Below are 23,001 nucleotides of genomic sequence, written 5' to 3'. Positions count from 1 at the left end.
CATGTTGGGTTCGTCACTCTGAGAACAACGAAGTCTCGTGCACAGTGGTATGATGGTTGTGACTTTGACTGGAGTTGTTGTGGTCTGATTCAGATCGCCCGGGGTTCGGGCGACGAATGTTTGTGAGGTCGCCGAGGGACGAGGTCCGGAGTTCTCTAGGAAATGCTTGAAGGGTGCTCCTGCAGGCGGGGGCGGGGGCAGCCCGATCAGATCATTCCGAGCCTCCGGGGCAGCCTCATCTGAAGTCCCACCGAGCTGGAAGCTGGGACAGGGGGTCTAGTCTAACCCTCGGGAAACCTGAATCTCAGTAAAGTCCAGTTGGATGCCTGGAGGAAGAGCTCGGCCCATCTGTGTAGCTGACGCCGCATTCCGAGCCGACTCAGAGGTGGTCATTTCGTCGGACCCAGATCGTGGATCTGGAGTGTTTAGAGGGGTCATGAGGGAGTCCAACCTAGCACTGAGAGCTCGGTTGGTTTCTTCTTGATTTTCCAACTTTTTGTTCAGCATATCCAGGATCGCCCTGATACCTGGAGGGATTTCCTCTCCTGATTCATAATGAGTCGGAATAGAAGACATGATATTTTTTTTGGGAGAGTTGTTTCTTTTGATGTTGGTCTTTCTGAAGTTTCCCACAGACGACGCCAAATTATTGATGTCGATTTCGGGATCGTCAACAATCACCAATAAATATACGATATATTTGTTTTATTCAATAATAGGTCTCAGAAGACTTCGTATAAGATAAAATAAAATCCCGATTTAATTCAAAAGAAATATTGACACGAATGTAAAAGAAATGAGCTTATTAATAATAATCGTTTACAAGGGGCGAAGTGCCGAGCTCAAGAAGGCAAGCTCAATAAAAGACCGCGAGAATTTTAATAAAAGTGAGAGACAGAGTAGAAGCTTATGTGTGCGAAAATGATTACAACAGTCGTGTTATTTATAAGCGAAGAAAGAATTATCTCTTGGACACGTATTGATCAGCTCGTCCTCGCCACGTCGCAGGTTGGTCAAGTCTTAGATCCGATCTTCTCGGCGAGGTTCCAGCTTGACTACGACTTCGTTCCCTGATTGGACCAACGCGGACAATCTGTTCTCGTTTCCAGTGAGCTGGGCTTGGGCTTTTCGATTAGAGCCGGACTGAATCACTTATTGGGCTTTCGCCGAACTAAAGCCCAATAAATAATAAAAAAATTTACTATTATTTTTATACCCCCACAACTTCATTCTGAGAATAAATAATAGACCATTGATAAAAAAAAACTTTATCTTTGTAGTAGTATTTTATTGTAATGTTAAAAATTTTGTAGTAATAGTATTTCTAGTAGTATCTTTTGATTATCAACTTAATTTAATTTGGTATCTATTGTTAACGCTCGGAATCGGGTCAACTCTAGCCAGTCGTCGGTGATTCAACCCAAGATCAGACCTTGAGGTTGCACCTAGGTTGGTGTCGTCAAACGCCTTAGATCACCGACCTCTAAAGACGATCATGAGTCGTGTTCTGCCTGTAACCTGTGAGAGGAAATAAATGGGAACTAGAGGGACGCGGAAGGTTTCCCTTCTTCGCGTGCTCTGACGCTCAACATTAGTATTGGTGTAATAAATGCATTATGAAGCGAACGTCCTCTTAGTTCGGAAGCATTTAAAGTAATTTTTAGAGAGAGTGAAAAAGTATGCACTTTTTAAGGTAATGAATGACTTACAGATTGTGGAGAATGAACTCATATTTATAGGCATATGGGGTGAGGGCGCGCGTGACCCATGTTTCGAGATGCCCAGCTGGGGCCTTGTGGAGAGGGGACGCGCGAAACCTTTTAAGCCTCGCCGTAGGTGGGGAGGCTAGGGAGAGGGGTCACCCATACGTGGGGCGGGCCCTTGTGATGGATGGCAGCCCTCGGGCTGCTAGGCGAACCCTTATGATCATGGCATTTTTTGGCCCGCGAGATTTTCTTGAGCAGTCTGGGCCTCACTTGAGGCTCGCGGGGCCTACCTCTTTCGTCAATTAGTGAGTGAATCTGTCAGTTAAATTGACACACTTTTTGCACGTGATAGTTAATAAAAAGAAACTATCAAATGTCCTCATGTTCTCTCTTTTGTATCCTTTTTATATTAAATTTTTTAATTTATTTTATTTCTTATAAATTCATCTCTCTCTCTCTCTCTCTCTCTCTCTCTCTCTCTCTCTCTCTCCCTTTTTTCTTCTTCTTCCTAAATCTCGTCCGTCCAAGACACAAATTGGAGCAAAATCGGGGAATAAAAATCTTCACGAACCAAAATTAAAAGAAAATTATTGTTTTTATTAATTTGTTCATGCTAAAGAAAATTATCACAAAATCGAAAGTGATTTTTTTTTAAAATCAAAAGAATCCACAACCACCATAATTGCTCTGTCGCTTCTCAATCTACCCCGTTGTCACCTATGTTCACCGTCGTCGAAGACACACGAAGACATTTCTTTTTCTTCCTCGTTTGAGGATATTCGTGAACTGAAGAAATCCGGTGTTGGATAGGGTAGAGAAGGAGCGGTGGAGGTTGGTGAGCATGTCGGCGTCGCGTTTCCAGTCGGCGGCAAGGGCTTTGACAAAGTGGGCATATAGCTTGTTGTTGGCGAGGTGCAGAGATGAGGCTGTGGTCCGACCTCGACTCGATCTCTTAAGCGTAGTACAACTGCCCCCATTCTCGATCTGGTCGGAGGTGACTTTGTTGGCGACTGCGATCTGGTCCTGCAACTAATATACCCTTAGCTCTGATGAAGAGGCTAAAAGAAATGTGGATATGATCCTAAATAGAAACACCAAACAAAGATGGTTGATTATGGCGACGGAATGATGAGACTCGAGGTTCCGCTCCCAGCCCCGCAACGTGTCCAATTTTGATGAAACCAAAGTTAAGTGTCGTCTATTTAAATCCCACAACTATCGGTTTCCAAATTCTCATTTTTTTTCAACATCTTAGCCGATTACAATTTGAGTAAATGGGTTTTCATTTCCAGTTCATGGTCGAGGGTTTACATCGTTGTATTAAAAAAATCCTAATTTTGAAGATTACTAAATTGGTTATAATCAATTTTCATGGTAATGATTTCGAATTAAAATAATTGGTTAGGGATGAGATTACTAAATTGCCCTCTTTAACAAGTTACGTGAGAAAAACATGAACATTTAACTAACAGAATGGAAAAAAATTAGACGGAATGACCAAAATGAAAAAAAAATTAAAGTTCAAACACTACTCAACCAGATTTTAGATTTCAGAGACCGAAATGAAACACTGACCATATTACATGAGGCAACAGTGTCATTAATTCATTAAAATATTATTTTTGATAATAAATTATAAATTAATTAGATTATAATAATATTTAAATATTTGGCATAATTTTGCTATAAAGATTATTTTTACACTAAATTAAATGTAGCATTATTTATTTAGTATCAAAATTACATAAAATATAAAGTTTTAGAGTTTTTATCATTATAGAACTCTAACTCAACGGAGTTTTGAGTTCTCAATGGAGATTTTTAAAGACTAAAATTCTGGTTTTTGTTCACTTTGTAGCCAAGCAGGGTAAAAACTGTGGATAGATTGATTGTGTGATCGTTATTCATCGGTGGTGTTCGCGTGCCAATTATTTCTTTGTTCATTCTTAGCAAAGATTACGCAAGTCTTAAGACTTCAAATTGTCACCGAGATCTATAGATCTATAACATAGATAATAAACACAAACTCCCCTTCCAACTTTCATCCACAAGCCGCCACGTGGCGTCGCCAGGCGGCGACACGTGGCGGTTTTTTTTTTTTTTTTCGTTTCTAGTTTTTTTTTTTTTTTCTTATTTCTTTTTTCTTTGCCTTTCTCTTTTTGTTTTTGTTTTTTTTTTTAATATTTTGTAAATTTTTTTTTATTTATATTGGTTTTTTTTCTCCCTCTTTCATCAATATATTTTGTATAAATTGTTTTATGTATTTTATAATCAAAATTACTGATACTATCAATAACATACATTATTTTGACTGTATGTTAGTTTTATATTTTCTTTATTAAATTTATTTCTTTTTCTCTTTGATATTTATTTCTCTCTTCACCTTATATGTGTCTCCATATTTCATTGGAAAGCGAACGCACGTCTTATTTACCAATGGAAGTCTAATCGATGTGCAAAATAAATTTTTTACATTTTCTTATTCGTTCATTATTTTTAAGGGTTTTTCTTAATTATACTATATCGTTTTTTTTTAGTTTTTTTTCAATCTCTTTTGTAAATCTTTTTTTTTATATTATTTTTTTTCTCCATCTCTCGTCAATATATTTTGTATAATTTTTTTTATGTATTTTATAATCATAATTACTGATACTATATTATACTATATCAATAACATACATTATTTTGACTGTATGTTAGTTTTATATTTTCTTTATTAAATTCTATTTTTTTTTCTCTTTGATATTTATTTCTCTTCACCTTATATGTGTCTCCATATTTCATTGAAAAGCGAACGCAGGTCTTATTTACCCAAGAAAATCTAATCGATGTACAAAATAAATTTTTCATTGGAAAGCGAACGCACGTCTTATTTACCAATGGAAGCCTAATCGATGTGCAACATAAATTTTTTACATTTTCTTATTCGTTCATTATTTTTAAGGGTTTTTCTTAATTATACTATATCGTTTTTTTTTAGTTTTTTTCAATCTCTTTTGTAAATCTTTTTTTTATGTATATTATTTTTTTTCTCCATCTCTCGTCAATATATTTTGTATAATTTTTTTTATGTATTTTATAATCATAATTACTGATACTATATTATACTATATCAATAACATACATTATTTTGACTGTATGTTAGTTTTATATTTTCTTTATTAAATTCTATTTTTTTTTTCTCTTTGATATTTATTTCTCTTCATCTTATATGTGTCTCCATATTTCATTAAAAAGCGAACGCAGATCTTATTTACCCAAGAAAATCTAATCGATGTACAAAATAATTTTTTTTACATTTTATTATTCGTTCTTGATTTTTAAGGGTTTTTTCTTAATTATACTATATCTTTTTTTTTTAGTTTTTTTAATCAATTTTGTAAATCTTTTTTTAATGTATATTATTTTTTTTTCTCTCTCTCTCATCAATATCTTTTTTATAATTTTTTTATGTATTTTATAATCATAATTACTGATACTATATTATACTATATCAATAATATACATTATTTTGAGGGTATGTTAGTTTTATATATCCTTTATCAAATTATCTTTCTTTTTATCTTTGATATTTATTTACTTTCACCTTATATGTGTCTCAATATTTCATTGGAAAGTGAACGCAAGTCTTATTTACCTGTGAAAGTCTAATCAATGTACAAAATAAAGTTTTTACATTTTATTATTCGTTCATGATATTTAAGAGTTTTTTCTTAATCGTCGATTTCTTTGGTGCCCATTGTTTACGATTCTTGATAGCACAAATTAACCTCTACAAATTTTACTTGCTATTATCATTTATAATATGCTAAAATCATTCGCGCGTAGCGCGAAGATAAAACTAGTCACTAAAGAAAAATCACCAAACTTGTAGGCATAAATAAGGTCGTTTTTAAAGCATAATTAGATAATGGGCGTGTTTGGTACAGATTAAATTCTCTAGTTTTTGTTTTTAGTATAAGCAAAACCGATTTTGGGTGTTTGGTAAAACTGCGGTTAGAAAAAACTTCAAAATCGCTTTTGGATTTTATACCAGATTCGGAAAAGCTACGAATCGTAGCTTTTTTAAACAGCGTTTTTAAAACAGCAAGAGAATTACTTTAATATCCTTAGTCAATTTTTGAAATCCCTAAATTATCTCCTAAACTTTCTAACTAAAGAAACCCAGTCACAGAAGAAATAAATACACGTTTAAATAGTCTGCTTACTCATTCAGATTACACAACTCAGAATAAAAAAAAAAAAACTACCTTCTATAAAATAGCAAATATTTGAATTGATCTCTTATATACGAGATTTACTCATTCAGATTACACAACAATAAATACCCTATACATGCGTATTTACAATTGACTAAGCTAATTTGTTCCTAAAAATGTGATACACAGATTTGACTTCAGATTTGATCACGTCCAATTTAAGTATGTGGAAACAGTTGCAATTAATTACACAAACCTGTGAGGAACAACGCAGTGAAGCAAGGCGGTCTCATTTTCATCTCTGCATACATGTTTGGGGAAGAAACTGAAAAGAAAAAGAAATTGAAGACGAACTTACGATGAGTGATTCCACAAACAAGGTAAACTATTTTCCAATTCAATCCCTTATGTTATCAGAAGAACTCCTTTTTTTCAATTCATTTTTAGATAATAGACAGGAACATCAACGTTTAGTTCTAGTAAAAATAGGTGCAGTGACATAAAAAAGGTATCAATTTAGATGTTAGCCCTAAAACAGAGTCTAGTAAATTACATTTTCTGTTATGCAATTCGTTCAAACATGAAGATAGGCAGCAAATATATATATGAAACTTAATACATTTATAAATATAATGGCCTGGCCTAGCTTGAGAGTTGATCAGAAATGGCAGACAAAGAGATGAATGATTTCAAGCCGGCCAACAATAAATCATGTCAAAACTCCCCTACCAATTCCTTCTCCCAATTCACCTCACACTACCTAGCTTCCACAGAAGAAGAAAAAAAAAGTCCTACCCGCTGGCCCGGAAAATCCAATCATAAGCTCAACACTAATCCGAGGCGTCGAGATAAGCTATGGCTATTATAAAAAAGAAAGCCCAAGAATCAAAACCCCCAAAACTACAAGCAATGAAATCTATTATCAAATCGAACCTCGTACAACCGGAAACCCTATTTTCAAATCAAGAACCGAAACCCCCAAATCCAGAAACTATAAATTTGTATTGAAGAATAAGTTGATAGCTTACCTCGATCGCTTACCTCTGCCGTCGTTTCGCCGGAGCTCTGTGTCTCACGCTCTCTAAAGCCCCGAACCCCCAGCTGACCCAAACCGGAAAACTTAGAAATGTAACAACTAAAATATCAACTCAACAGAGTTAGCGGACTTGAAGAAAAACAGAGTGAGACCGATTGAAGAAAAAATACCTAAGGATCGCTCGCTAAGAATCGCTCGATCGCTAGGGTTAGAATCGCTCGATCTCTCTCTCTCTCTCTCTCTCTCTCTCTCTCTCTAAAAAAAATGTCGATGAAGATAAGTGATGTCTCCACCGAGTCTGCTTTTGGGAATAAAATATGTTTCCTTTCTCTTACAATTTTTATTACTCTTTAGAATTAATATATTCAATTTTCTAAATTGAAAAGAAACTATTAAGAAAAAATAAAACTTATAAAAATCATTCTTAAGAAACTTATAAAAATCAATACAGGTATGTACACACCACATTTAAGTGAAACTTATTTTCAAATAGATATTGATTTTTATTGAGCTTTTGATAATTTTTTCAATACTTATTTTATAATATTTTATAGGTATGATTTTTAGCGGAGTTGATTTTTTCAATATTTATTTTCAATATAGGTATGATTTTTAGCTTTTGAAAATTTTTTCAATACTTATTTTATATAGTACAAATAATTCCTATTTTAAATATTATTTTATTATTTTTGTAAAAATTTATATAAATTCAATGTATACTTGTAGATGCCTGAAAATCAAGAATCACGTCCTCGAACAAAAGCAGTCTGGGATAATGATGCGGTTGAAATTTTATGCGACGTATGTATTGCGGAGATTGAAGCTGGAAATCGACCGGGAACAAGCTTCACCAAAATAGGATGGGAGAATATGGTGAAAAATATTTCCGAGAAAACACAAAGAGGTTACGATAAAGCTCAATTGAAAAATAAGCTGGAGTTATTGAAAGGTGAATGGAAACTCTGGAAGCAATTGATCGGAAAAGAAACTGGCCTTGGATGGAATGGTAACAATAATACTGTTGACGCAAGTGAAGAGTGGTGGCGTATTAAAATAAAGGTTTGTATCGATAATCAAATAAATTTACAAACTTCAAATTTAAATTATAACAAAGAAAAAACTTTTTTGTAGGAGAATAAAAAATTCGGAAAATTTCGCAAAGAAGGCATTTCTCCGGAGTTCGAAGATAAACTGGATACGATGTTCAAGGATATAATTGCAACTGGAGCGTATGCATTTTCTTCTACAACTAACCCTCGCCATTACGGTGGTAGTGAGGCATTTCCTAGTGCTGACAACTTAGAAGAAAGAAGTGATGAATCGGAGGATCCTGTATGTCAGCCGAATCCTCAAAAGAGTTTGAATAACAACAACAAAAATCCCCTAGACATCAATAATTTTCCAAAGTTTAAAAAGGCTGGTGGACGGAGCAAAGCTAGTGGAGCGGCTAAATTATCTTCTCAAATCGAGCGTCTTGTGAAGGCAACAGAAGAGCGTAGCGACACCGTATACGTAGTACGCAAAGAGATGTCTGGTACTAGTATCGCTGAAGTAATGGAAGTTGTTTTGTCACTGCCTGGTATTGTAATCGGAGATCCAACGTGGCTTTTTGCGACCAAACTATTTCAGAGTCGCGAGAAGAGAGAGATGTTTGCAACGATGAAAGATCCACGTATTCAAAGTTGTTGGCTCACTTACGAGTATGGTCTACTTTATGGCTCTAATCCAGGAGGAGCTCCAAATATTTCGCACGTTTGAATTTTTAATCAATTGTATTAAATAAGTGTTCTTATATGAGAACTACATTCATTGTTTTGCATTTTTTTTGTTTATTTTGTTTTACTATAATAATCAAACAATACAAGAATGTTAGTCTCGTTTATATTCCTTGGTTACTTTTTTGTTTTTGTAGTATAAATAATGTTTACATCGAATGTTATTTAGTCTTATGTTATCACATATTCGTTTTCAGGAGCAAATGGATATCACATCAGACGATGAGTTCGACATTGTTGCCAAAAAGGAACATAACGAACACAGTGTTCTTATACGGAAAATTGCTCATTTGATGCAAATTTATTATGATACATACATACATAAAGTTCCTTGTATGGATTAAAAAAAAACGGGTCATATTTTTCTTCAAGAGATATTGAGGGGAAACAGAATTCGGTGCCAACGACTTTTCAGAATGGAAAAAGAGGTTTTCACAAGTTTGTGCAATAACTTGGAAACAAGTTACGGTTTCAAAGGTTCAAGACATATGACTGCATTGGAGATTTTAGGAATGACTCTAATGATTCTAGGACATGGTCTAGGAAACCGGTTAGTGCAAGAGATGTTTCAACATTCTGGTGAGACGATAAGTCGATATTTTTCGGAGACGTTGGATATATTATGTCTCATGGGAGCCGATGTCATAAAACCTGCTGATCCAGAATTTAAGAGTACTCCCAAAGAAATAGCAAACGATATGCCACATTTTAAGGTATTATACTCATATTTTTGTTATTTATTTTTATCGATACTCTGTATAAATTTTTGAGATTGCTGCAAGCTTAGTAGAAACGATAAATTTGTAGCTTACATTTTTGTCAATAATTAAAAAACTTTATATTAAAAATAAAATAAATTTGTTTCGTCCTTATTTTTCTAGTTTGTAAGTATAATTCATATATATGCATATAAATAAGCATATAAATAATTATTATTTAATTTATAAGACCATGTCTATTTTAGTCTTTTGACCATAATATATTTATTTTACCAAACGCTAAATCAGCTTTTGTTAACAACAACAACTGTTTTATAAACAGTTTACCAAACACCTGTCAATTTAAAAAAAAATAGTTTTTTTTTAAAAACAGAAACTATAAGCACTTTTAAAAAAAAACAAAGCTGTGCCAAACGGTGTCATAGCTCATTGACAAAAACAAAGCTAAAAAGCCATTCTTAGGTGTGTGACAAAATTTTGACGTGGTCATCGAAGAAAGCGATGCCCTCTTATCTTTAAAAAGTATTAAAAATTATCATTTAGAATTATCATAACTATTTAATCTATTATTATAGACCGAAATTGTGGCGACTCGTAAGAGAGAGAGCACCACCAAGTAATAGTAAACTTTGGTGGGCTGACCTGATAGAGAAACGAAGGCGAATTCGAGCCTCTCAAATACGAGTCATTCTTGACTCGCTTTATTCATCGATCCAATCTCCGAACCCTAATTCCGACGCGGCTCGGCTCGGACCGGACGCGCTCTGGCCATGCGACGCTGGTTCGCTGATTGGATCGCCTTCCTCTATCCAAGAGGACTTCTTCTTCGTGCTCTCCGAGCTTTCTCGGAACTCGTCAATGGCCGTCGACTCTCATAGCCCCACTCCCAAGGGCATTCTCTGCAACGCCGGAGCCGGTGCCGCCGCCGGTAAGGCCTCCTTTTCCCTCTCTCGAACTTCTCCGTATGTTACGGAGGAATTGAGGCGAGCGGGTCCGGATGTGAATTGGACAAAAAATTAGAAATGAAAGATCGAGACTTTAGGGCTCGGTTCTCTGTTTTGAAGAATCTGATTACTTTGATTTAGGAATTTGGTCAATTTGGATGAGAATTGGAAATTGGGAATGATAAAATTGAGTCGATCGATCCCTATTCATATTAATTTGAATGTAATAGTAAGTGTGATTATCGATATTTATATTTTAGGGGTTTTGCTCCCTGAATAATTAGTTTTACGGATGGTGATTGGTTTAACTTGATTTTTTTGGTGATAATAGGCGTCATTGCTGCGACTTTTGTGTGTCCTTTAGATGTGATCAAGACTCGGTTCCAAGTTCATGGGCTTCAGGCGATCTCCAATGGAAACATTAAAGGTAAAAAATAAAATAAGAAAACCCTTTTCGACCGTTGTGTCGAATTCAAAGTGTTTTGGAAGCTGTTGATTCTAAGATATGTGGAATTTAGAAGCTGAGAGTGTAACCGATGCTTTGACATTGATCAATTATTTCAAATAATTTCTGTTCTATGTGATGATTAGGTAGTATTATAGTTGGAAGTTTGGAGCAAATATTTCACAAGGAAGGTATACGTGGCATGTATCGAGGCCTCGCTCCCACCGTTCTTGCATTACTTCCTAACTGGGCTGTGAGTCTCATTTCTGTTTTCGATTCCTAATCTCAATCATTGATTGATGAAATCATGTGCTTTTGAAGAAGAATACAAATTTGTATGTGACACTAATAATGGATATGATGCTAAATCCTTGTGTTTCAGGTTTACTTTACTATCTATGAGCAGTTCAAAAGCTTACTCGCCGATGGTCAGTCCTTCACTATTTACGTTCAATTTTTTTTTTTTTTTTTTTTTTTTAGTTCTATATTTATTTAATGACTCTCGTAAAAGCACTTGTGTGTAAGGATGATTATATTGCGGAGCTGCTGTAAAAAAAATCATCACTGCACAGCCCTCTGGTTACTGGCATTGTGCACGAAATTAAAAAACTATTTGTGTTCAGTTTTGATCAGGGTTTTTTTTAAATTAAAAAAAAAAAAAAAAAAAAAAAAAACTTATTTAGTGTCTGCTCTTGCCAAAATATACTCGTGGCTTTGTCACTATGAGAGCGCTGGTTATGCAATCCCAAGCCTTGGTACATGCCAAGCTTATTTATTTATATTATTGTTAAATGTGTGTGTTTTGGCGTTGGTGTAGACGAGAACCACCAGCTTTCTGTCGGTGCTCATATGATGGCCGCTTCTGGCGCTGGTGCTGCGACGACTATCTTTACAAACCCACTTTGGGTCGTGAAAACAAGGCTTCAAGTATGTCCTTCTGAGTCATCGCGCTCCCCAATATTCCCAACAATTCGACCTTTGGCATGTTTTCGTTTAGTTTGGAATAATTGTCTACACCCCTAGAGATCGAAACATTGTTTCATCACTCTCTATTTATTTATCGTGCAGACTCAAGGAATGCGACCCGGCGTGGTTCCATACAGGAGCACTCTTTCTGCATTGAGCAGAATAGCTCACGAGGAAGGAATCCGCGGATTGTACAGGTTTTTAATCCCACAAATCACATTTGGTCGGTGTACATATTATAACTTCGGTTTCAAAAGACTTAGCCTCGCTGACTTGGTTTTATTGTTTCTTTATCGCGATCCAGTGGTCTAGTGCCCGCTTTGGCTGGTATCAGTCATGTTGCCATCCAATTTCCGACGTATGAGAGAATAAAACTCTATTTGGCTGATCGAGGTAATTATCGATCTTTTTGTAGCTTATGGAGAACTACTACAACCTAAGAGTTGTTGGTCTAGTGGTCAAGCCCTCGAAAGTAAACCCCTAGTTTAAAAAAAATTATAAATATGTTTTATTTGAATGCACCAGAAAATACTACAATGGACAAACTCGGTGCACGTGATGTTGCAATTGCCTCCTCCATCTCCAAAATATTTGCGTCGAGTTTGACGTATCCGCACGAGGTATGACCTTAATTTTTCGTATAGGTTTTTTATTTGTATTTTTTCAGTGCAAATAGTCTCTGAACTATTTTTTGGAGCAAAATAGTCAGCTTATTGATTTTGTATTGTTTTATTTTTATTTTCCATATTGAATTTTTTTTTTCTCTCAATATTTTGAAAATCTAAACTTGAATAGTGATATGTATATGCATATATATAACATATATTATTATTAATTTTGGGTCTCTAATCATCTGCAATCACATCCCGGTCGGTTCAGGTGGTTCGGTCGAGGCTTCAAGAACAAGGGCACCACTCGGAGAAGCGATACTCTGGTGTGACCGATTGCATCAGAAAAGTGTTCCAGCAGGACGGCATTGCGGGGTTCTACCGAGGGTGCGCCACAAATCTGGTGAGGACCACCCCGGCCGCGGTCATCACATTCACCAGCTTCGAGATGATTCACCGGTTTCTAGTCTCCTCATTCCCATCCGATCCACAGCCGCACAAGTTGTGATCGGAGATTCAGTTTAGCCGGGCCAATTATTTTCAGCCCCGATTATTTTCGGTAGAGATTTTTTTACCGAACATTTATTAGTGCTCGGGCCATCTGTTCTCTCCTAGAACGGCCGATACACACAGCGATGATGACGATTAAGGAGGTTATGACACACAGATTCAAAATTGTTACATTATATTATATGATGATACGGCTAAACTTAGGCTGAGAAAAAAAAAATCAAAAGCTTAAAACAATATACTCTTCTGTTTTGCTCGCTTTGTATTGGTAATAGTTGGATCACAACATTCTTCAATCGTTAAAACTGTTATGTTTTAACATCTCAAGCTTCGCTATTTCTTTATTTATTTATTTATTTATTTTTTGGCTATCATGCAATTAGGTTAATCAATTTTAATTTAAATCTTTACCTCTACTTTCTATTCCCTATAAATGTAAGCACATCCCTTATTAGGTAGACTTGTAAATCAATAATAAAAAATAATATATTGCTAAATGATCATTTGTTATTTACCTAAGAATAATAATACATTACATATCTAAGTTTTTGAAATGCGGTCTAGAAATTCGAACAATATAGTCCAGTTTGGCATTGATGTGCTGCTTTCAGAATTGCTTTTAAAAATTACTGTCAGAAAAAGTGCTGTCAAATAAAATAATGTACTGTTTGATTAATCAAAATCAAAAGCATTTGATTTTCTAAAAAGTTACTGTTTAGTGTTTGGTAAATAATTTTATTTAATTAGCTTCTAATGTCAAAAAAGACTAAGTAAATCTAAATAATATTAGGTAAATCTCAATATTAATATAAATAGCAAAAATAAATAATTTAAATAATTTAATAATTTTTAAATAATATAAAATAAAATCTCATCTGTCTAGAAAAAAATATCATTAAACAAATAAAAATTACTGTTCCATCAAACTTGCAGCAATATGATCCCTTAAAATTTTCATCTATAAAGTTCCTGAATTATCTTGATATTCGCCATCTTCATTGCCGTCGTGATCATCATCTATAGTAATGTTATCTTCGGTTGTATCTTCAAAATCCAGATCATAATTTGCGTACTTCCTGATAAAGTTATGCAAAGACATTGTTGCGATAACTATTTTTACTTGTTTGCCAAATGGGTAGCTAGGCATATCGCGTAGTACCTTCCACTTTTTCTTCCAAACTCCAAATGTTCTCTCAATCACACTTCTAAGAGAGGAATGCGCATGATTAAATACTTATTGGTAGCCATTTGGTTGTCCACTTGAACGAAATACTCCTTGATCATGAACAACCTGGTTGTAAATAAATGTAACTCGCTACATATCTCCACTCCAGGTAAGGAAGTGACAATTTTCATAACAGTGGCTATGCTAGAATCAAGTTGATCATTTGATGTGGTTGCCGGTGCACTCCTTTTTCGACAGCTTCACATAAGCGATCAATTTGTGCTGATAATTTCACCGCACCTCCGATTTTCTCACTTTTTCTCTCTCTTTTTCTTTTCAAGGAACCGAATTCTCCTGATTTAGAGTTAAAAATTTTCTTGGTACTCGAATCATGTGACTCGTTATCACTCTCAAGTGGAGCAACATCTTCTACTCCTTTGCTAACCTCACTTGGAATAGTTCCAAAGGCAGGTGTCCAAGCATGATCACCAGTTGCTGTGGTATTCATAAACATCCTATCTAACATCTCTACAAATTCTGGTTGAAAACCTTCTTTTCGAAATTTCGCTGCATTAGGGTGCATCTGTAAAATGAATGATGATTTTTTAGATTGATAAATGCTCACAAAATGTACATAAATTCTAAATATTTCATAATTACCTGTAATTTCTTGTCCCACCATTCATCACTTGCATCGATCGTTCTCTTTTGAATGTTCCAGCCAAGACCAGTTTCTTTGCCAATGAGTTGTTTCCACAATTTCCAATCATTCTTGAGAGAATCCCATTTATTTTTCAATTGAACTTTATCGTACGTCTTTCCGGTGTTAATTTTGAAGTTCTTGATCAAGTTTTCCCATCCAACCTTCGTAAAATGAGTTCCTGATCGTTGTCCACCTTCAACTTCTTTAACGCACAACTCACAAAATAAATAGAGAGTTTGCGCGTCCCAAACCGCTTTCACTCTTAATTTAATATTCTTATTTTCTACTTGGTTGTGGTTGTTTTGGCTATCCATCTAAAGCCAAAATAATACAGGTAAATTTTAATTATAATATTTTATCAAATCAATTCAAGTTTCAGCAACTAAAACGTACACATCCTATATACATATTAAAATAATAATACATAATAATGTTACCACAGCAAAAAAAACCCATCCATACACACATCCATACGTTACCACATAAAATAATATATTAAAATAATATAAATGACTAACTTGACTTTCATCAGTAGTATATTTTGTTATTATAATTTGTGAGGAAGAAGCAAAACGTAACCCAATCGCGAGCTTTTAATGGAACAGTTATCAATAGCAACCTAAGTAGTAATTTCAAACGGTACAAGCGGAGCAATGTACGACTAACCCTAAGGATCCTATTGACTACATACAATAAAATAATATATTAAAATATGTCATTTATGAGCCTATCTATGACTATGCGTTATAATATCAGGCTTGTATAATAAAATATGTGTTTTGTATTGTCTACGTCTGAAAGTCTACCACATAAAAAAAAAAATCCCTCCATATATTAAAATAATATAAATGACATGTGACTGATTGAAAGCAATTGAAAGCAAAGCAAAAAACATGAAAACATGTGACTGATTGTAAACATGGATGTAACCATAGATAAATAATATAAAAATCACATACCTTTTGATTTTTTTTTTTTTTGTTGCAGAGAATCGTGAGAAGAGTTACAGAAAGAAACCAAGTTACGGAAAGAAATCCTAAAAATAAAAGTTACGGAAAGAAAAATAAATAGTAGGTGGAGAGAGAAACTAATCCCTACAAAAGTGGCTTTTAGAAAAAAAGTATCAAATATCTGCTTTTAAAATTTGCCTATAAAAAAGCAGAACTTTTTAAATAAAGTGTTTTTATTTTAACTTACCAAACATAAAAATTGACTTAAAATTCTAAAAAAAGCAAAAACAACAAAAAATAAGCAACGTCAAAAGCACCCTATATCTTGTTCTAGATACTTTGCTACATCATTAAAATGATTTGAACATGAGAAATTGGCACTGTCATCTGATAACTCATTTCCCATTTTTCATCAAAATCATAATTTGGACGAATCTACTAATAAATTTTAGAGAGAGAATATTTTTTTTATCTATTATATCCTTGCTTTTTTTTTTCTTTACTTTTTTTTTCCCGAGTCTCACATATGACAATTTTTTTTTAAAATAGAAATCAGGGTTTGACGATTTGTTAAGATATATATGCTAATAATTGACACAATTAGTTGAATATATATATATATATATATATATATATATATATATATATATATATATGTTAACAAATGACAACGTTGGAAATTTTGTTGATTTGTTGACGTAGATGCCAGTAAATGACATGATTTGTTGACATATATATGAATTTGTTAACATAGATGTTAACAAATGACATGATTTGTTGACATAGACATCAATAAATGACACAATTTATAGACATTTGGGCTTGCAAATTATAATCACTTGATCTAAGTGATCTTGCCCCTTTATTTCATTGTGGACCTTAATTCACTATGAAACATGATTTGTTCATAGGTTTTTCTTTGCAACAAAACAAACATGATTTCACGAAATCATTGTTCATAGGTTGTTTTGACATTTATTATGTTCCAATAATTCTTTCAAATATTATGATTATTAGGCACAAAACATGTCAAAGAAGAAATGAGCTATTTAACTCAAATAGATAGCCATGTTTAAAAGCTTGTGAACACTCAAAGTAGAAACGTAGCATTGTTCTCACAAACGAAATCTGATCATATCTATCTCTCAAGTCAGTCGTGACTTCAACACAATCATGTGAATAAAAGAAAATAAATCTTCAATAGCAGTTTCTCCAAAAGATGAACAACTGTTAAGCTGAAAAACCTAAATTAACTATATTTTACTTATATGTTACCCTTTCGGCCTACCAAATTATGACATTGTCCATAACAGTCTATATGTACTAACATAATCGGGGATGGAGAGAAGAGAGAGAGAAAGTGATTGACTGAATGAATGATTTGATTCTCAACTAACTGAAACGATTTACAACTGTTTGTATAAATATCTAGGACAAGATTAGATCACCACCGTTGACATATAACAAACTTAATCTAACGGTGTGAAGTAATATTGATTAACCGACTCTAAGCTGACCTATTTTATATACATTCTAATACACCAGCTCAAACTAAGCCGGGTTCACTAGGCCTAACTTGTTACACAAGTAAACAAACTGTGGAATGTGCAGAGCTTTTGTGAAGACATCTGCGATCTGATCTACATTGGGCATAGTGTACTTCAACTTCCTTGGCAACCACAATTTTTCCCGGATGAAATGAACATCAACTTCAACATGTTTGGTTCTGGCATGGAAAACTGGGTTGTAGGCCAGTGTTGTAGCTCCAATATTGTCACACTAGATGACTGAGGGATGAGGCTCAAGTGTGATGCCAAGTTCGGGAAAGAGGCCAAATAATTTCCACAGTGGCTAAGGCCAGTGCTCTGTACTCGGACTCAGTGGAGCTTCGCGACACGACATTCTGTTTCTTCGAAGACAAGGTGATCAAACTGCTACCGAAATAGACACAAAGGCATGTAGTTGACCTTCTGTTGTCAAGATTCCCGGCCCGATCTGCATCTGCATAGGTTGTTAGAGCCATTTGCTTTGCTGCCGAGAAAAGAACGCCTTAAGTTTTCGTGCCCGCCAAGTATCTCAGAATGAGATTGCACGCTCCCCAATGGTTAACTGTGGGTTCTTGTACAAATTAACTAAGCCTGTTGACGGAGTAGGCAATGTCAGGACGTGACATTGTGAGATATTTGTAGCAAGCCAATTTTGCTCCGATAGAGCGTTGGGTTGTCGAAGCTTTCACTGTTATCTTTAGAGAGCTTGGAGTTAGGACACATTGGAGTTGGTGTTGCTTTTGCTCCACTCATGTTAGTTTTGAGGAAAAGCTCACGTAAGAATTTCTGTTGAGTGAGTTTGATGCCGTACTCATCACGTGTAGCTTCAAAACCCAGAAAGTAGCTGATTGACCCCAGGCTTTTGAGTGAGAAAGCTTTGTTGAGATCCTCAATGGCCTTAGAGATGAGCTCATCGTCATTTCCTGTTACTAACATGTCATCCACATGGACAAGTAGAAACAAGCACCTTCCATTTTTGTTGTAGATGAACAAGGAAGAATCTGAGATTGAGTTGACAAAACCACAGGTTAGCAGCGCTTTGCTCAATTCCTCATACCATGCCCGAGGGGCCTGTTTGAGGCCGTACAAGGCTTTGTGAAGCTTACAAACATGGGTTGGCTTTGACTTGTCAATTGACCCTCCGGCTATGCCATATAAACAAGTTCATTAAGCGTGCCATTCAAGAAGGCATTGTTGATGTCTATATGTTGAATGTCCTACTTGTAAGTCACAGCAATGGTGAAGATGACCTTGATTGTTGACTGTTTGACCACCGGACTAAAGGTTTCAAAGAAGTCAACACCGGCTGTTTGTTGAAATCCTTTAGCCACTAGCCTTGCTTTGTACTTGTCAAGTGTGCCGTCTGCCTTGAGCTTAGTACGAAAAACCCACTTGTTCTGCACCACAGGCATGTCATCTTCATATGGCACTAGAGACCAGACGCCATTTTTTATTAGCACATCTATCTCTGCTGCCATGGCATTCCTCCACTCTGTCTTTGCTAAGGCTGCATCAACTCTTAGTTGCTCTTCCAAACACATACGCAGAGATTCAACATTAAAGAGCTTAGGCTTGGTGATACCAGCCTTGGCTCGAGTAACCATGGAGTGAGCATTAGTTGGAAACAGATGTGAGTGTGGAAAAACATATGGGAAAATTTGAGTACAGATAGCATTTGTATTGTCAATTTCTGGAGACATTGAATCAGAAAAGGAGACTTCATGAGGATGACTTTGGTTTGTGCGAGGACTATCATGTAAAAGACTAGCCGGTTCACTTGGAGGACTGTGCACAGTAGAGGTACAGGATATATTTGGCGTGTTTTGTGATGTGACAGGACAAGGCAAAGGTAGAATAAAGGGACCACATTGAGATGTAGTAGCTAGAAAGAGAGTTTTGTAAGGAAATGTATCCTCATCAAACAGGACAGATCGGGCAATAAAAATTCTACCAGATTTTGACAGGCACCTGTATCCTTTGTGTGCTAAGCTGTACCCTAGCAAAACACAGGGCTCGGATTTGAATTGAAATTTTTGTGTGTTGTATGGTCTCAAGTGAGGAAAACACAAGCAACCAAAAATCTTGAAGAACTTGTAATCTGGAGGTCTGTTAAAGAGAAGTTGAGAGGGTGACTTGTGATTCAAGTTACTAGAAGGCAATCTGTTTATGGTGAAAATGGCCGACACAAAAGCATCCCACCAATAGGTGTGTGGTAATTTTGACTGAGCTAACAAGGTGAGGCCAAGATCAGTGATGTGTTGATGTTTCCTTTCAGCTCTACCATGTTGTTGGTGTGTGTGAGGATAGGGATGCCTAAACACTATACCAAGGTTGGCCAAGATTGGTTCTAATGGTCTGTACTAAATACAAGGACTATTTTGTGACTCAGTTTATGTAGCTTTACAAACAGAAAACAATTTACCATTGAGAGTGGCTAACAAGGCCTGAAATTTTGGCTTGAAATGGCGTGCTAGCTTGGAGAGGTCTAATTGGTGTAGTCCATCTTTAAGAGTTGCTACCAACACCCTCCGAGTAGCCGTGTCCTTGATAAGACATTGGTCATGAAAAAATTCTATCAAAACATTGTTGTCTTTTGTAAATTGAGAAATACTGACAAGGTTTTTAGTGATTGAAGGCACATGAAGGATGTTTTTAAGTAGCAGACTTCTATGGTTACAATTTAATGATGAATTGCCTATATGAAGGATAGGAAGAGAGGAGCCATTAGCAATAGTCAATTTTGTAGTTAGACTGGATGGACATGTTCTGCAAGTCAGAGGTGACGTGGTTCATCGCGCCGTTGACGTGGTTCGTCGCGCCATTGTCAAGATACCACTCCTGGTTATCCTGTTGATCATCGTTGCTGGTGATGTAGGCATGAGCGGAGTGCTGTGCTCGAGGCTAGCCTTAACTTGGACTTGCAGCAGAGTTGTTTTGATCTGGACTGGTTCCATGATATGTGACATCAAATCGATGGAAGCATTTCATCGCAACATGACCAGGACGGCCACAGAGTTGACAGATTGGACGATTGCCTCCACTTCTTCCACCGGAACGACCACCGCGACCACTTCCTCGAGAAGATCCACGACCGCCATTGTGACGGCCACCTCTGGTTGCTACATTGGCCATTGGAGAAGAGTGATTGTCATTGTTGATGGAGTTCGGCGTTTCGATATGCATTTCTTGAGACTGGAGTGCAAAATTGCACTTCCTAAAGAGAGATTGGTTCAGATCTGCTTGTGAGGTTGACCACGACGGACTCAAACTCTGGTCCGAGTCCTCAAAGAACATACATGATAAGATCATCATCAGAGATCTCAGATCCTGTGAAGCTGAGACTTTCGGCGATGTTTCATCTTCAATATGAACTCATCCACGCTCAAGTTTCCTTTCTTCATTGTTTGTAATGAGAATCGGAGTTGAAGCACTCGAGCTTTTGATGTGGTGGTGAAGATATGACCTAGAATTTTCCAAGCCTCGGCAGAGCTCGCACAACGATTCACATGTCCTAGCATGAAATCAGAGATGGAGGAGAAAAGCCAGCTCAACAAGAACTGGTCGTGGTGAATCCATAGAACATACTCTGGATTCGGGACTTGACTGGTAGCGCCATCGCTATTTGCAGACTGGATTGATGTAGATGGCGCCGAGAAGAAAGCCTTCAAGGCTGTGAGCTCGCGCGGTAGCAAGAACTTGAGAGCTCCAAAATATGTAGTTGTGGCGATCCAAACGAAGACTGATGGGATTCAGATGAGGAGAAAAGTTTTGATAGAGCTGTGTTTATGTGGAAGTGTATTGTGTAGCTAGATCGGAAGTGATCGGAGAAGAAGTGTTTGAACTCACCATTGATGAGTTGAGAAATCAATCTAGGGTTTAGAGAACGAGCTTCGATACCATAACAGAATTGGGGATTGAGAGAAGAGAGAGAGAAAGTGATTGACGGAACGAATGATTTGATTCTCAACTAATTGAAACGATTTACAACTGTTTGTATAAATAGTTAGGACAAGATTAGATCACCACCGTTGACATATAACAAACTTAATCTAACGGTATGAAGTACTCTTGATTAACCGACTCTAAGCTGACCTATTTTATATACATTCTAATATGTACGCATTTTTTTGTTCCAATAATTCTTTCAATCTCTGTAAGTGGGCTGTACAAAATGGTTGTTTGGCTTGAACACTATAGTCGCGCTTGAATCAAATGTCTCTTTCACAACCTCCTGCTCCTAGTTTACATAGTATAACATAAAGAGCAACTATCTTTTCTTTTAGTTTGTGAATGACATTTAGTCCAACAAAAATATATAGTCATCACCAAAAGTTAAGGTAACCCACATGACACTAGATTGAGAGGCAATTACGACCTCACACACACACACACACAAAAAGGTTAATCGCAACACAATTAACGATACCAATTATTCAAGATATTGACTTTGATACCTCAAAACACTTACAGATATGCACACTCTGCATAAATAATGGAGTTTAAATTTTTTTTTTTCTTGACAACAATCAACCAAATTATAACCGAGATACAAAAAGTAGGAACAAGTACCATAACAAACTTAAGTTTCGCCGAAAAGTGCCAAAGCTCGAGTTTTTCCAAGGGGAAGCTCAGGAGACAAAGCGAGATTGAGTTTGACATCGCGAGGCTCGACCGTGCGGTGAGGGACGGCAAGATTCTGATCGATCGGAGCGGGATTCTCAACGACGCTGCGGTTTCTTCGTCGGCATCGCCGCGAGAGGAGGCGATGTCCGAATCGAGAAGCTTGGTGACTCGGCTTGCAGAGCTCGACGTGCTCTCCCTCAGCGCAATCCCATGTTAGGTTTCGCAGATGAAGGACCTTCGACTGCGTCTGATGGTCCGTCGCTGCGCGGATTCGTAGACACCTCAAACGGCCTCTGCTCCATGGCCAACCTCCTAGCATATTTCTCATTTCTTCATCACGATGATTAATTTTGCAAGAAACATTGGCAGGGGCTATATGTGATTTTGTCACAGTTTTAACATCAGTAAATGCATTAGGCAATGTATTTGCAACTTTTTGTAAGTGGATAATTTTTTGAATTTTTAGTTCACATTGATTTGTACGAGGATCAAAATGAGACAATGTCAATGCATTCCTTTGATTTTACAATAAAATTATCAATTGCCTAGTCTTCAATTTTTCTATCATAATAAAATTTAGTGTAAAGATCTTAAAATGTGTTATGAAAATAAAGAGAAGACTAAAAGATAATTGAGAGCAAAAGCACAACAACATAGAGAGAATGGAGTTGAGAATTGTATTGCTTGTGTATTCCATGCTTCTATATAAACTTACAAAATACAATAAAAATGCGTAGCTTTAATAAAAAATAAATACAAGGAAATTAGTCTAGACATCAATATGGAGAAAAGAAAAGTCATGGATACAATCCAATCTAGAAGCTACTCCATGTAAAAGCCACTCCATGAAAACAAATCCAATAATATTCATAATTAAATGCATATTTTAAACTCTCGTTTAATATTTTAGATTCTCCTGATTTTTATTTTACCTATATGAGATTTAGTGTTATCATTTGCACAATAAATTTTGATTTTTTACCTAGAGCTTATCGCGGATTTTTGAGTCCTACCACTAAATATGAGTAATCAATCAAAATTACACCGAACATTAAAAAAAAAAAAAAAAAAAATCTATTCCGATATCGTTTTGGAATGAAATTTG

The 23,001-nt window shown here is 35.9% G+C and overlaps 1 protein-coding gene across 1 annotated transcript; it reads left to right on the top strand.

Moving 5' to 3' along the window:
• Positions 1-9,995: 9,995 nt before the first annotated feature.
• On the top strand, positions 9,996-13,229 carry LOC149389823 (nicotinamide adenine dinucleotide transporter 1, chloroplastic-like). The gene is made up of 9 exons (XM_089624603.1): positions 9,996-10,363; positions 10,711-10,806; positions 10,971-11,077; positions 11,207-11,252; positions 11,642-11,751; positions 11,893-11,987; positions 12,095-12,183; positions 12,316-12,410; positions 12,670-13,229. The coding sequence occupies exons 1-9, from the start codon at positions 10,294-10,296 to the stop codon at positions 12,904-12,906; spliced, it is 945 nt and encodes a 314-aa protein (XP_089480729.1). The 5' UTR covers positions 9,996-10,293; the 3' UTR covers positions 12,907-13,229.
• The last annotated feature ends 9,772 nt before the right edge of the window (positions 13,230-23,001 follow it).

This window comes from Urtica dioica, chromosome 8 (genome assembly GCF_054948205.1).
Source record: "Urtica dioica subsp. dioica isolate 48M chromosome 8, U.dioica_male_clone48M_v1_H2, whole genome shotgun sequence".
Taxonomy (NCBI): domain Eukaryota; kingdom Viridiplantae; phylum Streptophyta; class Magnoliopsida; order Rosales; family Urticaceae; genus Urtica; species Urtica dioica.
Note: the sequence above shows the minus strand (reverse complement) of the source record. Positions and strands in the feature narration are given on the sequence as shown.

Excerpts from the sequence above, each read along its gene's own strand:
- LOC149389823 (XM_089624603.1), top strand. The coding sequence starts at position 10,294 with ATGGCCGTCGACTCTCATAGCCCCACTCCCAAGGGCATTCTCTGCAAC. Across the intron at positions 10,807-10,970 it reads CTCCAATGGAAACATTAAAG|GTAGTATTATAGTTGGAAGT; the intron begins GTAAAAAATAAA and ends TGTGATGATTAG. Across the intron at positions 12,184-12,315 it reads ACTCTATTTGGCTGATCGAG|AAAATACTACAATGGACAAA; the intron begins GTAATTATCGAT and ends TGAATGCACCAG.